General features: G+C 39.3%; 1 protein-coding gene across 1 annotated transcript; it reads right to left on the bottom strand.

The window, feature by feature from the left end:
- Nucleotides 1–945: 945 nt before the first annotated feature.
- On the bottom strand, nt 946–19763 carry LOC146608288 (uncharacterized). The gene is made up of 3 exons (XM_085347579.1): nt 19708–19763; nt 5195–5453; nt 946–2990 (listed from the first exon to the last, which is right to left on the bottom strand). Exons 2-3 carry the CDS (start codon nt 5448–5450, stop codon nt 1039–1041), a joined length of 2208 nt encoding a protein of 735 aa, XP_085203705.1. The 5' UTR covers nt 5451–5453; nt 19708–19763; the 3' UTR covers nt 946–1038.
- Nucleotides 19764–20412: the final 649 nt, after the last annotated feature.

The raw sequence follows: 20412 nt of genomic DNA, 5'->3' as shown, positions 1-20412 counted from the left end.
CCAAAATGGCTTATCCTCAGTTTGGAAAAAACAAACAAACAAACAAAAAAAAAAACCACCCAAACAACCAAAGAAAAAAAGTGGCACAGTCATATGAATGGGTACTGCTATTTTATGTGTCCTGCATTTTGGAATGAATTCTCTATTTAGTGTTCAACACACAAGACAAATCCAAGTAATCAGTAGTCAGACAAATAAATTACAGAGAATACTGACAAACTCACACATACCTTTCAGTTTATATTTATTACAAAAAAACAACAAAAAACTAAGGACATCAAAGGGAAAATTCAAACTACTGTGGACAAAACAAACATGTATATTTTTTTGCTGTTCTGTTTTGGACTGTGTGGACTGGTGTGAAATTTAATAAAATAGCCAATGGTTATGTTATTGTTAAGTGAATAAGTGTGGTAAAATGCATATGAATATCTTTTCATATTAAAAAGCTCAACAATACAAAAAACAAAAAAAGTCTAACAATAATTTAATAATTACATGATGAACCCTAATACATAACCCAACTGTAATTTATAACTAAGAAAAATAAAGTGATAGGTTCTTACATGCCCAGTATGCGGTTTATAATTGTAGAACAGAAACTGCTGTCCTGTCAAGTGAATAAAAAGAAGATATACTGTAAATCTGCACTGTATGAGGAGTTATCAGAATCCATGATATACTCTCTGTAGATGAATATAATAATATATGTGTAATTAAGACAATGGAATGGCTAAAAGCCAAGTGATTTATCATAACATTTATATACAAATTTTGGCCATGGTTTTATAACTTCCCTTTCTGATATTTCTTTGTAAGTAAATAGAGTTGTGGTACATACAGTGTTGTTATTATAATAATAATAATAATAATAATAATAATAATAATAATAATAACTACAGTAAGAACTAAAGAAGATCTTCCCAATTCTCGATGTAACCCGTTTAACTTGACCTACATTGTACCTTGTGACTTAAGTAGTTTTATTTACATTATGGTCAGATCTGTGCTATTATTCTCACCTTTTTTTATATTTTATTACATAACGTACAGTAGGTATCCAGAAAACGTGGAGTGGACATACTGACCAGCATAAAGTCCTGCTGCCTGCTCCGATGGTAGCTGTATATGCACAGTGTCTCCTTTTCTTAATGGGAGTACAGCACTCCCTGAAGCCTGATCTAGCAATCCCTTTTTATACTCATCATAAGTGTACATAACTGGCTCATTATTCTTCATCAGTGCCACCCACACATTACTTCCTTTGCAGTGTACGTTGTAAGAAAAGTAGTAGATCCCTGGTATGCTACAGGTAAAAACACCATTCTGAGGACTGTAGTCCTGATTGCCATTGTGCAAGAGTTTGTCAAAGATGACAGGGGAACCCACAGGGGGGAATGGATTTGTGAGTTTAGCTGTGAATGCAGGCAGCTCAGGGCCATTTCCACCAATCTCACCTCCATTTGGGTTCTTGTAACCTTGTTTTTGGCCACTGTATGGGCCAGTCATAGGAAGGATCTGTCCAAGGTCAGGAAATGTAGCAGGTTGTCCAGGAGGTCCAGGGGGTCCAGGTTGTCCCGGTTGCCCTGGAAATCCAGGAGGACCACTGGGACCGGGGTTACCTTGTGGACCAACAAGACCTGTGGGTCCTGGGGCTCCCTCACCAGGATAGCCAGGTTTACCTGTTAAGCCTGCATCGCCTTTTCGTCCAGGAAGCCCAGGGGGTCCAATTGGGCCCCCTGGTCCTGCAAGCCCTGGAATACCTTGTGGTCCCTGGGGGCCTTTCTCTCCAGCCTGTCCTCCTTCTCCTCTTGTTCCTGTTAATCCTGCAACACCAGGGGCACCAGGTAAACCCCTAACACCAGCTTCTCCTTTTGGGCCAGTGGACCCTTGTAAGCCTCTTGGTCCTGGTTGCCCACCCTCTCCTGATCTACCAGGCTGTCCGGGAATCCCTGGAGGACCTGTCTGACCCTTTATTCCTGGATTTCCTCTTGGTCCTATGACACCATCATCTCCTTTTAATCCTGGGAAGCCAAGACTACCAGGAAGGCCTATTGGACCTGGTGGGCCAGGTATTCCACTTGAACCAGTGGGACCAATGACACCTGTGAGACCTGGGTGACCTTTATCACCTTTTGGACCTGGTGCTCCAGGAAGACCAGCATGTCCCTTATGACCCTTAGGTCCTGGAAACCCTGGTTTACCATAACCTGGCAAGCCTGGGTTCCCTGGTAAACCAGGGAGACCTGGTTCCCCCTTCCCTCCAGATACCCCCGGGTGCCCACTGAAACCATCTTTTCCTGGTTTTCCAATTCCTGGTACACCTGGTACGCCTGGTTGGCCTCTTTCACCAGGTGCCCCTGCCAGTCCTGGTTCTCCAGGAGAACCAGGCTTTCCTGGTATTCCTGGATGTCCAGGAAGACCATTCATACCAGGTTTACCAATGCCAGCAATGCCCACCTGTCCAGGTGGACCTGGTGGTCCACCAGGCCCTTTCAAGCCTGGAAAACCAGGTATACCAAGTCCTTTGTCTCCTTTGGGGCCTGGAGGACCAGGAAGCCCAGGCAGACCTTTTTGGCCAGGCTCCCCTAGAGGACCTCGCTGTCCTGGAAGTCCCTGATCTCCTGCTTTTGGAATCCCAGGGAGTCCTGAGGGACCTGGAAGTCCTGGAGGCCCAGGAGGTCCAGTTACGCCTACATCACCATTAGGACCAAGATCACCTTTTGATCCTGGTAATCCAGGTCCTCCAGGTTTTCCTGGCAATCCTGGCATACCAGGTTTTCCAACTCCTGGGTAGCCAGAAGGACCAGGAGGGCCTGGCTTTCCTGGTAAACCTGGCAATCCCTGTCCTGGAAGCCCAGGAGGGCCTTGTGGTCCTGGTGGTCCTGTTGGCCCTGGGGTACCTTGAATTCCTTGCAGTCCCTTTGGGAGACCTTTTACCCCTGGAACAGGAGGGCGTGGACCTTTAGCTCCTCTGGGAAAGGTTTGTCCTGTCAAGGAAAATACTAAAAGAGGTAAGTGTTGACCCACTAAATAATGATCTGACATGATCAGTTATCAGCAGTGTTGGGAAGATTACAGAATACATGCCCCAAAATGTATTTTGTAACATATTCCGTTACGTTACTCAATGAGAGTAACGTATTCTGAATACTTTGGATTACTCAATATATTATCATGCTTTTTTACAACTACATGAATGTCCTATTGCTTTTTGCGACATTACTATTACTATTATGGTTACTCGCCATACCAATAGCAACTAGATTTTTAAATCTTAATATAAAATGAGTAACAGTAGGGTGGACATTTGGTACGGCTGCACTTTTTGCAGTCATCTCGTATAGAAAACTATTCGGTGCGTATATAAAACAGGTCCGTGGCTCTGAACCATAGTAAAGGGACCTGTGGCTAATATGTCGGGTTCCGTGTCGGGCTCGTAGCCGAAAACTAGCTTTACTTTGTTGTCTGGGTCAGCTTTGCTAGCGAGAGACAGAGAGGCGTTGAAAGGCTGCTCCAATGGAACTTATTGTTTCGGAGGAAAACACGAACACAGTGTACAGTGTAGTCTTAATAACGTACCTACAACTGAGCTCGTCAGGCACTCTTTTTGGCTGCAGTTGTTATTATTATATTTACATGCAGTTTCTGCTCACAGAGCAGAAACTGTTTAGATGTTTCTGCTCTGTGACAACTCGTACTTTTCCACTCACCTTTTTCTCCCTCCCTCGCTCACAGACACATAACGGGTATGGCAGTCCATTCTCCCTGCAGCACAGACTACACTGCCCATGAGGCTACATTCTTTAGGGCTATGCCTTTAATACTCTGGCCTATTGCCTTCATATCAAATCATTTTTAAAAATATTTCTTCACGTCATTATGAGACGCGAGATTGAGACACAGGCATTTGAGCCTCTTAATGTGTGTTTTGTTTGGGTTTCCACTGGTGTGGAATTACCAAAAATAGAGAGGGGATAGCCTAACATATGAAACAGGAAAAGAACGCCGTGTAATCCCTTTATTTCAACAAAGTAACTGTATTCTGAATACCACCTTTTTAAACAGTAACTGTAACGTAATACAGTTACTCATATTTTGTATTTTAAATACGTAACGGCGATACATATTCCGTTACTCCCCAACACTGGTTATCAGTAGTTAGTGATCGATGTTAACTAAAAAGATTTTAATACAGTTACTACTCACTGCATCTGAAAATGGATGACCCCTTATTAGGTCATTTGATTATAAATAAATGAACAAATAATGAACTAAAATAATTATTTACAGTGCTGTTGAAATAATGAAAACAGACATAATGAATCTATTGTAAAGTAAGTCGCAAAAGCACAGGAGGAAAGAAAACCAAGAAAAAAAAAGAAAGAAAGAAAATTCAAAACCAGGGAGCGCTCCATGTAAATAATTAATTTATTGTAGCAGTGCACTTAAGTTAATATCTTGTCAGTTTTACGCCATCTCCCCTGTATTTATAATGGAATTTGAAGGCAGTTTTTAGTAAAAAGGTGTTAGTTAGTCAATGCAAAAAAGCTAAGAATTTAGTTCATGTCATATGTTGGAATATACAGATAAATATGTCGATGTCGATCTTACGTGCTGCACAATAATTTTTAATATTTAGTATTTACTGTTATATTCCCATAGATCATCGTAATGATGTTGTTTATTATATTGCTCTCTTTTTTTCTGCTTGTTTTCTCTTTTTTCTTTCTCAACAGGTGATCCAGGTGATTGATATATGTATTTTTTGTCTGCTTATTTTGTTGGTTTTTGTTTTTTTGCCCTTTATCACCATTCCTCTTCCCCTCTGTTTTTCTTTCCCTCTTTCTTTCTCCCCTTTCTTTTCCCCAGTCAAGTCTGTCCTTTATTTAGCAGGTTAAAATAAAATAAACAACAAAAGGCGAATCAAATAGACCAATACGGCAAGGCTGGGTTGGTCGATTTGGTAAAGTAAATCCGTTGGGCATCTTTCTTTGCCTTTAGACAATAATTCTGATGGCAAAAGAGCCAAACGGGACAGGCAAAAAAACCCAAAAGAATATATAGATAAATATGTAAAAAGGACCCATTGACGTATTTGATCTGTTTTACAGCAGGTTGTTAGTTTATTAATTATGGTATTAGAAAAGATGCAGGAGCTAAAAGTAATTTTTCACAAACATATTGAACTCACCTTTGCCATCTGTCAGTGGTCTCTCTTTACCCATGTGCAATGGTGGTTGAGGAAACTCTTGTCCATACTGAGGAAGTATTGGCATCTCATTCTCCAGAAACTGTTGCTGTGGATATGCATCATATTGTGGCAATGGCTGGGGCTGTTGGGGTGGCTGTTTATGTCCATAATACACCCCACCATGAGCAAGGTATAGTAAACATAGCTGTAACACTGTGATGAGAAGATAGAAAGAATGGAGGGATACAGCCACCATTTTCTGCAATTGAGAAACAAAAAGTGGAACTATAAGACAGATATAAAGATTTCAGTGAAATTAAATGAAAGCATCTACAAACATGAAAAATCTTCGTATCTATCTTCATATCATATCTATATATCTCGTTAGCGGTATCCTTGAGGGTATCTTGAAGGTATCTTGATTCTTTAGATGAATATCAATTAATTTCCAAAACCACTACACATCTTCCCATAAAATACAGAAAATGCTGTTTTGTAAAAGCAAATAAACTTCACAATTTGTATCACAAGTAAACAGCTTTATTGGTTGACATTGATACATATATTTGTATAATGAATGTATTATTTACTTCTAGGTAATTTACTTAATTAATGTGAATAGAGTTTGGTCATTTAGGGTGTCTTGTGCTACTCATCAATGGGATAAATGCTGTGCAAACAGCATTTAATTATTTAGAGAAGAAAATAATAATAATTAAGCCTATTAATGGTTTATGGCCATGCTCTTAAACCATACTGGTACATAGATGAATTCAAATGCCAGGTTTCAAGAGCTTACAAAATTCACTTGTCAAACCAAAGAAATCACCCAAACCCTCCACTGCACATATGTGACCTAGCTTAGATATCTTTTCAGAAACACTGTGTAAAAGCCTCCCACATCCTTGAAGTGATTCACACATACATATTATAATTAAGAGGCCCCACAGGGGATGTGGCCAGTTTTGAACATAATCTTTAATTCTTTAAACATGTCTGCGCTAAGGAGATCAGCTAAGCACTGCCAAAAGCACTGTGTGAAAATAAACACTGATGGGTGAATGCATGTTTTCCTCAGCTGCAGTGTTTGTGTGTCCTGAAACCGAACCAAAGAGATCAAACATTTTGGAAAGCTGCAATAACTGAAGGCTTGCTTACATTTTTTAGAGCAATTATTCTAAAAAGAAAGCTAAGTTGTGTTGGCTGGATGTTTCCAGGGGATTATTTTTAGAATGGAAATACTTATGTGTCTAGTTTCTCTGCAAAATCAGCATGTTAGAGATGTTAGGGTTGATTTGAATATGTTGCAGTAGCTATTGCACAGGTTGCCATCTACTGCATGGTTAACATTGAGATGTGGACACCCATTCAGATATGCACACTTACAGCCAGTTTGGAATCTTTGTACTGTGGGAGGGAACCCACACAGGAACAGGGGGAACAGGCAAGCTCTACACAGAGAGGCCCCAGCTGACTAGTGGACATAAACCCAGGACCCACTTACAGTGAAGTGACTGCACTTCTCATCTAACTATATACATATTTCAATATCAAATAATTAACTGCTAGAGAAAACTACCAGCAGAAGCTTTCAGAATCTTCTCTCCACCATTTTCTAAAAGCCTCATAATGTTATTGAACAATATCTACATATTTCAAGGTTATAAGTTTGATCCTGAGATAAGCCAAGAGGCAACATAATAGCTTAGCATGTAAAAAGTCTTCAGTAAAGTCTTTAGAGTTCAAGTTCGAGTCTGTGTGAGTGTCGATCTCCAGTAATTGAAAAAACTACTAAAAAGCACTCAAAGACAGAAAGAGTCTTGGATGTGCTTCAGACGATTTTGACATTGTGCATTCAACATTCAAACTACTGTGCTTACAAAATACCAACACACATAACACAGCACCTTTTGCAGTTTGGTGCCTAAAAGTCTAAAAAACCTCAAAAAACCTAATCTTAATTCCTCTGTCCTTGCAAATTTTAGACCTATTTCTAAGGTCTCGTTTCTGTCATTTCAGTGTCCCGATAAAGTCAAGACTTGAATGGCGTAAATGTTCTTAATCTTAACAAGGAAAAAAAAGTGATCATCTTTGGACCAAGCTGTAATTCCAGTACCCCAGATCTTGACCTGCGCAGTTTAGTACCTTTTGCTAAACCGCATGCAAAAAATTTGGGGGTTATACTGGATAATAAGTTTACCTTTAAGAAACAAATGAACTCTGTTGTACAGCGGTCCTTTTTAAAATTGAGGCTCTTATCCAAGGTGAGATCATTCTTATCTTTTATCTTTGATGTCATTTGTTACTGTGTAATTTTTATCTTTGTACAGCACTTTGGTCAACATTTTGTTGTTATTAAATGTGCTATATAAATAAAAAAATAAAGTAAAGTAAAAGGCTAATTAAAAAACTTTAAAAGGGGGAGTTACTGTTTGAGGACTGCTTGTCAGTTTGGACAGTCAAAAGCTTAACTGTCAGTTTGGAGAAATTTGGAGGTTCTAAGTTCAGGCGTTCACTGAGTTTTTGAAGGATAACAGTGAGAGTAAACAGTGAAAAGCTCTATGAATGAACACCTCAAGTGTAGCCTGGAAGTACTAAAGCTAAAGCTTACTGAAGCTGGGTTTGATTCTTATCAGAATTTGGTAATTTATGATGTCTTGGATCTAAATGCTTCAAGAAAACCAGTTTAAATATGTGATTAAACAGCACATATAGACTAGAGATTAATTTTGAAAGGAAAGAGTGAAACTCTAGTCCGGTCAAATAGGTCAGACTGCTTGAAGCTGTGGAGTCTGTTCTTATGAGAGCTGTTATAGTTTGAAGCACAATACCAACAATGAAATGTTCAGAGAAAAACCTAAATGCCATAAAACTCACAGTTAACTGAAAGTTAATTAAAAAAACAACAACATTAAGAATAAAAAAGATCACACTTAAGCACTGCAACACTGATTCACAACCACTCCTGAAGTGAACTTTTGCTTCAGAACTGATATGATCATAACTGAATGACAAATTGTAATGAAATCTGTATCACCTTTTTGTTTTTCAAAGAAGAACATGGCCTTTAATATCACTGACTGTAACTAACTGTCAGAACTAGCAAAACATTTGGGATGAAAATGTCTGTTTAGGTTTGTTTGCCTCCCCTGTTTGTGGAGGATCAGTTCACTCATTATTTCTTTGCCTTTTGTGGATTAAACCTCAGAGGGAAGCAACAACAAACACACCTAATTTATGAAACTTTTTCAGACTTATGGTTTGTGCTTGAACCCCAAATATTTAACAAGGTAAAATACAGCTATATACGCAAACTGCCCCTAATCTAACTATTTCTTTATGTTTAAAGTTCATAGTGGTCACAGGAAGACCAAGGTAATAGGAAAGCCTGTAAGGAAGATTGTTAGAAGACTGGTTGGTGGTTCTATATATTTGGTGCAATTTTTAGATTCAACACCTGAAGTAAAAAATTGAAGAACAACTGAAAGTGCCATGTGTGTATAGCTGTTGGAAAGCATTACTATGAAGCAGTTGCTGCTGCTACTACCCTAATGTAACCCATCAACACTGACCGATATCAGTTATCAGTTATTTATGCCATATGGGTAATAACCCATCCATCCATTCGCTTCTGCTTATCCTTTTTCAGGGTCGCGGGGGGCGCTGGAGCCTATCCCAGCTGTCATAGGGCGAGAGGCGGGGTACACCCTGGACAGGTCGCCAGTCTGTCGCAGGGCCAACATACAGGGACAGACAACCATTCGCACTCACTTTCATTCACACATTCACACCTAGTGACAGTTTGGATTATCCAATTAACCTATCCCCACTAAGTGCATGTCTTTGGACGGTGGGAGGAAGCCGGAGTACCCGGAGGGAACCCACGCAAACACGGGGAGAACATGCAAACTCCACACAGAAAGACCCCGGCCTGATGTTGGAATTGAACTCAGGACCTTCTTGCTGTGCGGCAACAGTGCTAACCACCGTGCCACCGTGCTGCCATATGGGTAATAACCCATATGGCATAAATAACTGATAACTGATATCGTTAATATTTAAGTAAACTTCCTCAGCATTCAAACTTTGTGTTTCTTTCATGTCAGTGCACTCACATAATTTGTTACCCAAATGCTCTGTTGTTTGGCTAAAGCTAACTTGGGCAAAGATATACGTAAATACATGGAAATCTATGGGTAAGGTCTATGACAAGTTACAGAGATATCACCCCAATTAGAGAAACCACCTGAGTCAAAACATGGGGAAGCACCCGTTACATTTGTGCAGCTGGTTCATGGAGGAAAGAGACGTAGGTCATAATGTGGAACAAAGTGTTAAATACAGTGAAAGTGGGACCACTGCAGCCATTATGCATGCCTTTTTATATTTGTTCATGCATCTTCCTTGTCGTGAGCAAATGTTTCTACCAGTGCACTACTGGGCTGTTTTTGGAGGACTGCACACAAACAGTTCTGTGTTGGTTGCATACCCATAGTCCTTTCCTCTGTGTACTCAAAGACCTATGCAATGGTTCCATAAATCCACCCTTAGGCACAAAATATTTGAAAACTCACTGTTGGAACATTTAATTTAAATAGTCATTAAAATTCCAGAGTTTCAGCTGCTGTTTTACATTTTTAATGAATTTCTTCCAGAGAAAAAAAGAACAGACCGCTTCAATAAAAAACGATTTGCCAACTGACTGAATTTCAGTCATGTCAGCGTTTTAATGTCACATTTTAGGCGAGACAATCTTTTGCTTTTCGTGCATCTCCAAACATTCAATCTTGGAGCAAAATCACTTGTTTAATCTTTTTCAGCTATAAAGCCAGCAGGAGACTGATCCTCAAATATTGAGCTTCTAAGCAGAACATGGTTTCACACGTTGGGAATTCGCTCTGCAGACAAAAAAGGAACACATGTTTGGCAAGGAAATAACAAAGAGGACCTCCAAGGATATGCCACTCTTCATGGCTCAGAGACATAAAGCATACAAAAACATACCCAGTTTTAACGGGTTGGTTTGCTGCAAAGCAAACAACCCAAGTACATGTTATGCTCGGCTAAGTTCTTTATTATTATTTTTCTTCCTTGGCATTGCCTCCCCACACCATTTGTCATAGTGAGCAAAAATTAGCTGTGAGGCGACTGATTCTATGCAGTTTTAGTTTAGGTTTTACCGTTTTCAAACAGTTAATTAACAATTTGTTGCAAAAACATCATAAAAATTCCTTCCTATTCTCCCCATTGGGTACACCTGTGGCTAAACACTATTGGGTACACTTAGCAGACCATATCAGTAAGTACACCTGTCACTGGCCGGCCACTTTTTAGGCACATCTGTATACACACTACGACTGTTTTGTATAAAGTATACACATGTCTAGCCAAATTTTGAAGAGGTGGCAACAGACAATATTTGGTAGGACATGTTGTGGCAGATCTTTTATACAATATATATAATTTATTTATCCAGATAAAAGGTATTATTGAGATTAAAAATGGCTTTTCCAAGTGGCAAGTATAGTATAACAAATTATGGAAATGAACACAACTGACATTCAATACAGGCAAGTGCACACAAACATCCGAATCAAAACGCAAGCACGGTCCACTCTACACCAGTGTTGTGGTGCTGTGATACAGTTGAAGAGTTTATTGAAGCTTATTAACTTATTGTGTCACGCTGTCAGGGTAGCTGCCCTTAATTATACAGCTAGCCTTTATTTACAGACGGTCGATATCATCAGTCATTTTTTGGTTTACAGACGGTTTAATGGGAAAGCAATTGGAGCGTCTAGACCACAGACTAAATTGCAATAAGTATTGAATTCTAATGACATTGCACTATGTGTTTAGCTTTGATACTTGAGTACCTTGCGTGGCAAACATTATAACACAACAAATAAAGAAACCTGAATCATTTTGTTCTGGGTTATTACACTTTTCCCATCACAACGGCTGCAGTAAAATTCTCATGTATTTGCTTTCCACCTTCGTTTTAAGATTTAAGAGGAACAGCTTCTCCCGGCACAACGAAAGGTTTGCAATTCTTTATCAAGAAGCATGTAGTTATGAGGTGCTTAAAGTAAAAGCACACGCTCTAATAATGACACTTTCACGACACAATCATTGTTTCTGACAAAATTATTGGACAGAGTTTAGTCTAGTCAGGTAACTAGGCATGACCATTATGCATTCACAATTATGTTTCACAGTGAACCTGACAAAAGCTGCAGATGAAAAACAACTACTCTCAAACATCTTTTTTCAACACAATATGGTCTTGCTGTGTCCCTGAACGAATAGCTTGACAATAAATATTTCCTCTCTGCAACAACAACCAAATAGAATCCACTTAGAATCCCTTCTATGATTTAAACTTTCACCTTGTGCATGACCTCAGCTTTGATGAAATCTCTTCAGACACCTCCACACCCGGCACTCGATGACAATCTCATGCAACAAAGACTACTCGGCCCACTGTGGTTCCTGGTTCCTCTCAGCCTCTTTGCCAATACATACAACCGCAGCTGGCTTTGCCTGGTGATGAGCCACCAGTCTTTTATCACCTCTAGATTGGCTTTGGAAATAATCACATTTCCATTTCTCCTCTGGGTTCCTCTCCTGACTTATTCCAGATGTGGGGAATCTATTGCTTGATAAACAAACGGTGAGGAACAGAGGCATGTCATTGCTTATAGACACGGGTGCCAGTCTTAATTGCCTGTGGTCGGGCTTGGCTTTTGTACTTTAAACAGAGGGTCCTTCTTTTCCAATAAGAGTGGGAAACTAACTGTGCTGCAGGATATAAAGCAAACTTTTGAAATTTCAACACCAATGATACATACTGATCATTGACAGAGAAGCCTTTGTGTGCAAGTGTCAAGGCTACAAATTAATGCTGAATGGCTGAGACCATTGTTAGTGAACAAATCCAAATGCAAGAGAAAAACTTCAGAATTCTAAAACAATTTCAAAACAATATCCAGAAGCTAACTGAGCAGGATTTATACTGGCATAATGGACATATTGTCATTTTGGCTGTAAGATTAAAAAAACAATTGTCATCTTTCAGGAACCATTGGAATTTTTCTCTCGAGCCTAAAATGGTTGAGGAGTACAGTAATGTGAAGCGGTAACAACTAGGCAGAGCTTTTTTATGTCCATGTTCAGATATCAGTACCTTGTGAATGCCTTGTACAACCATGATACTTCAAATATTTATACATTTATAAATAAAGTGTTAAGCTCTATTAAAGCTAAACAATATGTACTGAGCCCTGCGACAGACTGGCGACCTGTCCAGGGTGTACCCCGCCTCTCGCCCCATGACAGCTGGGATAGGCTCCAGCGCCCCCCGTGACCCTGAAAAGGATAAGCAGAAGCAAATGAATGGAATATGTACTGAGGTTTTCCAGACATCCTCTGACAGTGTGGTGTTAACTTATCCAACATTTTGGATGCATGGCAATCATGGTCACAATGTAGGATCAAGTGGATGAAGTGAACAAGGCCCCATTACACCTAGAGACCTAGAGACCATTAAGCCTAGAGACTGGTCTGCAACCATCTGGCAACCATCTGGTACTCCCCAACCATTTGGGGAGTACACTAATAGCAATAGTCCAATATGGTGGACAACGTTCAAGCATTGTGCACATGATGTCACGTGAGAAAATTAGTCCAGACATATTTTTACATTTCTAGGAAGACATTGCTATCTTCAGCAAAACAATGCCAAACTTCACTGTGCATCATTTCCAAGAGCATGACTAAACATAAGTAAAGAAAGTACTATGCAGTAATACTGATGGGTTAGGAAGCTCTTAGTGTCACAAAGGTTCCTCTCTTTTTATCTGGACAGGTCACCATAGAAACTTTGACTAGGTCAAAGTGAATTTAGGATTGTTGAATGTGTCTTTTGTCCTGTCTTCCTCTTTTCATCCCCAACTGGTCACGGCAAATGGCTGCCCCTCCCCGAGACTGGCTCTGTCTGGGGTTTCTTCCTGTTAAAAGGGAGTTTTTCCTTCCCACTGTCACCAGGTGCTTGCTCAAAGGAGTCATCTAATTGTTAGGGTATGACTCTATTATTGTAGGGTCTTTACAATGCAATGTAAAACACTTTGAGGCAGGCTACTGTTATTGTGATTTGGTGCTATATAAATAAAATTGAATTGAATTGAAGTTAACATAAAGAAAGCATGAAATGATCTGGCTCATGATTCAGGCTTCAGCATCATGCTTTATTTCATTTCAACAACCCTGCCATGGGGATTTCACTACCTGAGCTCCAGCAGACCCAAGAACAATACAGATGTTGTTCTCTTCAACTGACCTTTTTTTTTTTTTTTAAATAGACTGAGTCAAAACACACTAAAATATGAACATCGCTTTTGGACGGTCAAAACAAACCCATCTGACCTCGTAAGACACAATATTCTCATACAATAATGTGTGTAACAATTCTGTCAGTGTAATGTGGAAACGCTTTTCAGCTCCTACACACAAACACAAAGGAATGCAACAATCAGCTGACAGGAACACGAGCGCCAAGACGACATCTGGGGAATGTACCTGAGTATACGTGCGACCCACTGCATGAATTTATGTGAGCTGATGCTAACCTTTATAAGAAAAACACACCACCGCTACAGTCTCAGTCTGGAGTACTCACACTGTGGGTATGCTTGGAGTTTCTGCAGACAAGGACAACAACACACACCTGAAGCCAAAAACAACTAACTCACTGTATCCAGAACCATGATAGGAAAATAAAGTCAAAACAGCTCTACTAATAATGATATCTATCAGACAGGACCTGTAGTGAGGCAAGTGGCTCAATAGAGGGTGCCAAACTACATTACTACTCAGATTTTCAGTTCATCAATACAGTCTATTTTGTTTACTTGCCTTTTTCACAGGCTGGGTGGATACTGGCTGTAGCTCAGGTGGCAGAGCAGGTCAGCCACTAATCTGAAGGTTATTCTCCAAGCCTGTGCTGCTTTTCTCTTTTGTTTTCACTCTAAGCAGCTGATTCATCTCAGCTCAATCATCATGTAACTTTTTGATCATTTCTCCCTCTTCCTGCTCATCTTCATAGTGAGAATATTAACTTTCCCCCCTAAGCAGTGAGTTAAAAAATGAAGAAAAATGGGTGTGAACGCTTCCCCAGCTCAGCTTCCTATCTCTCCATCTTTGCTAACTTTGCTTTCTTATATATATATCTTTCAGCTTTTGCCATTGATGTCACATCTACACACAGCCTCAAATCCCACAATGCATGGATGTAGCACCTGGATGCATTTTTAATTGCTCACCGCTCACTCTATCCTTTGAAAAGCCTTGCACATACACCCACGCAGTCCACCCGACCTCATCACCCATCTCACTGACATATTTTTCCCTCTCCTGCAGTTGTAGGAACCACAAGTCACAGAGTGCCTGCCCACAATTTTCATTTCAGGGCAAAAACTGGAGTGGGAGGAGAATTATTTTCCTATTAGCTTTTGAGTTCTGTCAAAACAGAGTATCTGATGTCAGTGGACAGCAACTAATAGCAACCCAGACCGAAGAGACACTTTAGGTTGTTTCCATGTTTAAAGAAAAAGAAATTCAATGAGAAGAAAGGATGAGAACGTTTATGTTTGGATCTTATCGAATTTGATTTAAATAGGGAAGATTTATAGGTACAGCAACAAAGAAATGCTTGCATCAGATTTAGACTTTTCCCTTGAACTTTGTGCGGTCTCTGCCGCAATCTTTCTTGGTCTCCCTCGTATTTAGCTGGTGCTAAAAATGGACCCGTGAAAGAATATTTTTAAAAGTAATAACAATGTTTGGCTAATAATCAGATCTGATCAGTAATACTGTGCTAAAACCACAGACTCCACTGGAGAATTCTGCAGCTGCATAAATAGATTTCCAGTTATGAGCAAATCAGGGAACAGCACACCCTGTGTTGCCTCTGTTTTTCCAATTCCCAATCAGATACTATATTTACTCAAGCGCTAATGTTTGTGCTTTTCTACTTACTATTTCACTGGGAAATATCGTCCAGTGTAGAAGAACAGAAGTTCAGCTGTCACATTTCAGATGTCCACAGTAAACTTTCCATCCAGATGTAGTGCATATTTGGAAAAAAAAAACTGGAGTTTTTCCACTCGCTTTGTTTTTAAAATGCAAATTTTAAACATGCGCGAAACAGGTGGTTGGAAAGTTGATAGCACCAAATGGTGATTTCCCCTCACACATGTTTTCATTTAAATACTGTGGAAAGCAAATGAGGTCAAATATAACATTTCACAAAAAAAAACCCCCAACTCAACAATAAAAATCTTAAAAATAATATAGACGTGACATATATATTATTTTAACCCTTTGGATGCATTTTGTTCTTTTTTGTAAAAGCATGGAGAGGCCTGACTCTTAAAAAAATGGATCAAACGGCTACAAAAGCAAAAGGTTACTTGCACACTGATTTTATAGCTTGTAGCACCTTTAGTTGCAATAACTAACTAAATAAATAAAGTAATAAAGTAACAGTTTTCTTTTTGACTTAAACAGTCTGTCACATCATTGTGGGCCAATTCTAGACCCCTCTTTTTTTTTACAAAGTTTGTTCAGGATATTGAGATTTGGAAGCATTCATGTATGCACAGCTCTCTTAAGGTCCTACCACAGCATGCCTGCACTTTGACTGACCCATTGTGACACCTTAATTGTTTTTTTTTTTTTATCAGCCATTCTGTTATAATTTTGCTGCTGTGCTTGGGATCATTGCCCTTTTTTATGCCTGAATTTGGACTAAGCTTTAGCTGTCCAAAGACAGATGGTCTCACATTTAAGTCCATACAGAGAAGTTCATGGTCGTCTTAATGACTGCAAGGCGCCGAATTCCTGTGGCTGCAAAACGAACCCAAATCATCACTTGGCCACCACTGTGATGCGTTTGATATTAAGTGTTCGTGTTGATATGCTTTGTTTGCTTTTGTGCATTAGGGATTATGCCAAACATCTCCATCCATTAGGTTTACAACACCAGAAGTGTTTTTTTTAGAGAGAAGACACTTTCTCCTGGAAACCCTACTAAACAATTCACACTTGTTTAATTTTTTTCTAATCGTGTTATCATGAACTTTAACATTTAACATGCTAACTGAGGCCTGTAGAGTCTGTATTTCTTGTGTTTGTTGTAGTTTCTTTAAGAGTTGTGTGGTCTGACCTTAGGATGAATTTGCTGAGAAGACTGTCTTTGAGTTGACAAAAACGGAATGCTCCAGACCAGCAAACAATTTTTGAGATACTTACCTTTGTAATTCCTACAAGAGCAGTAAGTTTACTGCATAGAGAACTGTAAAAACTCTTTTTCACATGCTTGTTAATGTTCAAGTCATGCTTATGGCAAGAACATCAGACTCTAATTTCTGTCAAGCCTTCATAATGTAAATTCATAACTTTTACTATGTTTTATTGGTGTTTCTACTTAAATACACCTCTGAAAATGTGCTGGTAAAGACCCAAACATGCCAAGTTCTGTCCTCAAACTGACGTCAAAAACCACTGAAGGTTTCCAACATGTTAAGATGAATGGTTTTGCAATATAGTACTGAGGATATTAAAATCACGAGCACGATTCGGTATATGATCCCTTCCAGAGGAGTAGTAATTGCTGTAGTTTGGAGGTTGGGAGCAGTCTAATATTTAAAAATGACTGGGTGGTGATTATATGTTGCTTTGAGAAGGGTTGTATTTGGGTTTTATCACCAGCAATTTCATTTTGATGGTTTCCTCTACCTCTACAGTTGATCAATCATTGAATGCACTCATATCAATTTTACTGCAATCATAAAGTGGGCTGGGGAGCATTTACGGCTTAATGTGACATGCATACATCGCCTGTACTGGTGACATGACAACAGCCAAGGGAAGCTTAATGTGTTATACAGTCACACCATAAAATATGCCACTCAGGGAAAAAATATGTTCCTCCCTTTTCCTACTTCCAGATGTTTTCGCAGCACACTATTTATGAGGGATTATAAGAACTAGGACTCCTTCTACTTAGGAGTTTAGATAAGAGTCACTTTGTAATAAATCTGCAAAATTTAAAGCTGGAACTACAAAGTGGTGTTTTGAAACAGAGCTACCACCTGTGGCTTTGAAAGAAAGTAAAGCGTGTCAGGACAGCAGCTAATGTGGAACCATTAACAGTATCTGTATTTGATTAACACTGTAAGATTGCCATAAAGTGAACCTGATTTCATCATTTGAGACATTTCTATGGCTGCAGTACTCTGCACAGTAGCACGAGACCATTTGGACACATGGCCTGAAATCACAGAGGCTGCAGCTGTGGGATCAAGAGGCACATTCCCTCAGAGCTGCATAAACACTTCCTGTTTGGTAGGTGAGAACTGCAAAGGAGTCAGACTCGGAGAGGAGAGCTGTCAAGAGACATTAACAGAGTAATAAATATGTGAAATCACCTCATGCTCACAGATACTCCTAGCAAACAAGATGAAGTATCCCTTAAATAGTGGAATAATTTGACCTAAAATACAGCCAAATAGCTGATAAATAGCTTGATTTCTGTTCACTGTAAGAAATGGTTACAGAAATATTTCACCATTTTGGGAAATATTGTGATTTTTGATGAAAGTTTGATGCAAACACTGAGAGTAAAGTAAATATGAAAGCTAGCAAGAGCATTAGCTTAGTACAAAGACAAGAGGGGGCAGCTAGCTTGGTTATGTTCAAAGATTAAAAAAAAAAATCTCCATATTTTAAAATCTTACTACAGCAATTTTTAAAGGAACTTTGTCACATTGCATACACATTGTTGCTTACAGACACATATAAAGGGTTTTTTAAATATATGTTTTCAGTCTTTTTTCCAAACTACGCTAATAGCTGCTTCAGATTTAGCATTTAGCATAGAGTTGCGACTCTTCATCAAAAAGCCACCAAAATACATTTTCTTTACTATTTGGCAGCATGTTGTAACAGTTTTAAATGGCGAAGCTTTTCTGGGGCCAAAAAACTCAAGTGCTCACTTGAGCAGATACAGCGACATCCTGGCCCTTGGACGCAAACACTAACCCTCCCAAAAAACCCCAAACTGACCACATTTGCGAGGCTTCAAACAGTCTCATTCTCAAAATCCAAACTTTTTAAGTAACTTAAAACTGATCTGCAGATTGAGTTGAACTTTATTACAAATTTCCTCTTCTGACAACATAACAAATGCAGTCCTAGAAAAACAATGAAAAACACATGCAAGCTTCTTGGATGTCTGTTAGGTCCAGACATGTTATTGCTAAGGAAAAATGGTTGATCATCTTATCTTGATGTGAGCTGTCTGGACCTCTTTATATCCACAGCTTATTAAATTACCAAAACCCATATTAACAGTTGTAGTTTATTAATATAAATATATAACCCTAGATACGGGTGCTGCTTTTAAAGAATGGTACATGAATTTAGAGAAAAAAAAGATATTTCACATCTCCCACTTACAAAACTTATCGCCTCAGTCATCACACAAGTCTGTATAGCTCATTACATGTGCGGCTCTGCTGGCACCAAATTAATCTGCTTTAATGCCACTTTTGCAGTGTAAAATTTTTTGAATGAACCCAAACAACTTCATCTTTGACATATTTAACATGATCATAACATGGACACATGATTTCTTTACGCTTTACGGACAGGTGCACATTGAGATTTAATGTCCTTAAACTATGCTGAGAGGATAAAGATACAATAAGTCTGATCGCTTTGCATCGTGTCATTTTGAACCACCACATCAGAAAATTTATTTTAAAGTCTGGCTTGCAGTATGAAACTCTGAAAACCTTCACTTCTGCATGACAATGAAGAAGAAGACAACGAAGAAGCAGAAGAGGTTTTCTAAAAGAAAATTTAATGAAGCATAAAAATTTCTGTCTCCAGCCCGCAGCACCAGTGTTCTGCTGAGGAGACTTTTTTCTTAAATCCTGTTTCCTCTTATTTATGCGGGACAGATTACTGCTCAAAAGCTCTTAACACCTAAATCTTCTTATCCATAAACACAGGAGGAAAAAGTGCATGTTTTTCTTGTCCTGAAAAACATGCACCTAAACTTTCTAAAATGTCAAGGCATTCCACTAACTGGTGCTAAATCCTGCCGAGACGCTGCACTGTGCATTTATTTTAACAAGCTTAAGCCCAGGTTATTCTTCCCAGGTGTCTCTTTTGGATTTTCTTTTCTTTCTCCCTCTTTCTCTGCATTGGGAAAAATGTCAGATGTGATCTGCGGAGACATCTCAGCCCATTCTTCACAGCTGTGAAGTAGGATGTCTTATGATACATTTACTTGCTTCTCAGTTTCCATGTTCCTTTGCATGTGCAATCCCAAAAGGCAAAAAAGGAAAATGATCCAATCTCTGCCTTGCAATCAGACGACCATGCCAAAGCAAAACCAAATCAAAATGAACACATTTAACTATAAGACTTGATGATGCATCACTTACCTTTGTGTGTGCTGCTGCTGCTGCTGTGGTATCACTGAGCTTTTAAGGAGTTTGTGACAGACGCTGAACAGCAGCACTGGTGAGGGTTTGGCTTTTATCTACAGGTGGGTGGAGCTGCACAGGCTGAGAGCACAGAGGAGCTGGATCTGTGCACGAGGAGAGACGGGGGGAAGAAAACAGGATCTGTGTGAGAGAGAAACCACTACTTGAACTCCATGTTTGCAGCATTAAGAGGTTATTATACACAGAAACAAAGTGAGGGGAAAGAAGAAACCCAATCAGCTGCACGAGGAGGAAGATTCTCGTTTGACTTGGACCTCTCAGTGCATTCTTTGCATGGAGAAAGATTTAAGGGCAGGGTCTTACTCTGGTTAGCCAATGCTAGCTGAGGTTAGGCTCTAGCTAAGTGGGGAGGTTTTTGTGGCAACCAAAGTGCACACACAGTAGTTGATAAAACAACCTTACCACAAAGGACTATTTAGAAACTGGTCAAATTGTTCACATTTCTACTTTTTAAGGACTTTTGAGACAACATAAGAGAGGATATGAAGCTACTTAACATTGGAATTGTGTTTTCTTATTTAAAATAAAAGTAATAATCAAACAGATCTATTAGTATAAAACTCCTACTCATAACTGAGCAGCGGTACATCACAAATTTGACCTAAATGCTAGCTACTAGCATTCTTTGCTCACAATGAGAGC

This window comes from Diplotaxodon limnothrissa, linkage group LG23 (assembly GCF_057381915.1).
Source record: "Diplotaxodon limnothrissa isolate DT_005_m linkage group LG23, D_limnothrissa_male_GT1.1, whole genome shotgun sequence".
Lineage (NCBI taxonomy): Eukaryota > Metazoa > Chordata > Actinopteri > Cichliformes > Cichlidae > Diplotaxodon > Diplotaxodon limnothrissa.
Note: the sequence above shows the minus strand (reverse complement) of the source record. Positions and strands in the feature narration are given on the sequence as shown.

What these genes read in the sequence shown, in the direction of transcription:
- LOC146608288 (XM_085347579.1), bottom strand. Translation starts at nt 5,450, where the DNA reads ATGGTGGCTGTATCCCTCCATTCTTTCTATCTTCTCATCACAGTGTTA. An exon ending in ACCACTGACAGATGGCAAAG is followed by an intron (nt 2,991 to 5,194) that starts GTGAGTTCAATA and finishes TTTCCTTGACAG; the next exon opens with GACAAACCTTTCCCAGAGGA.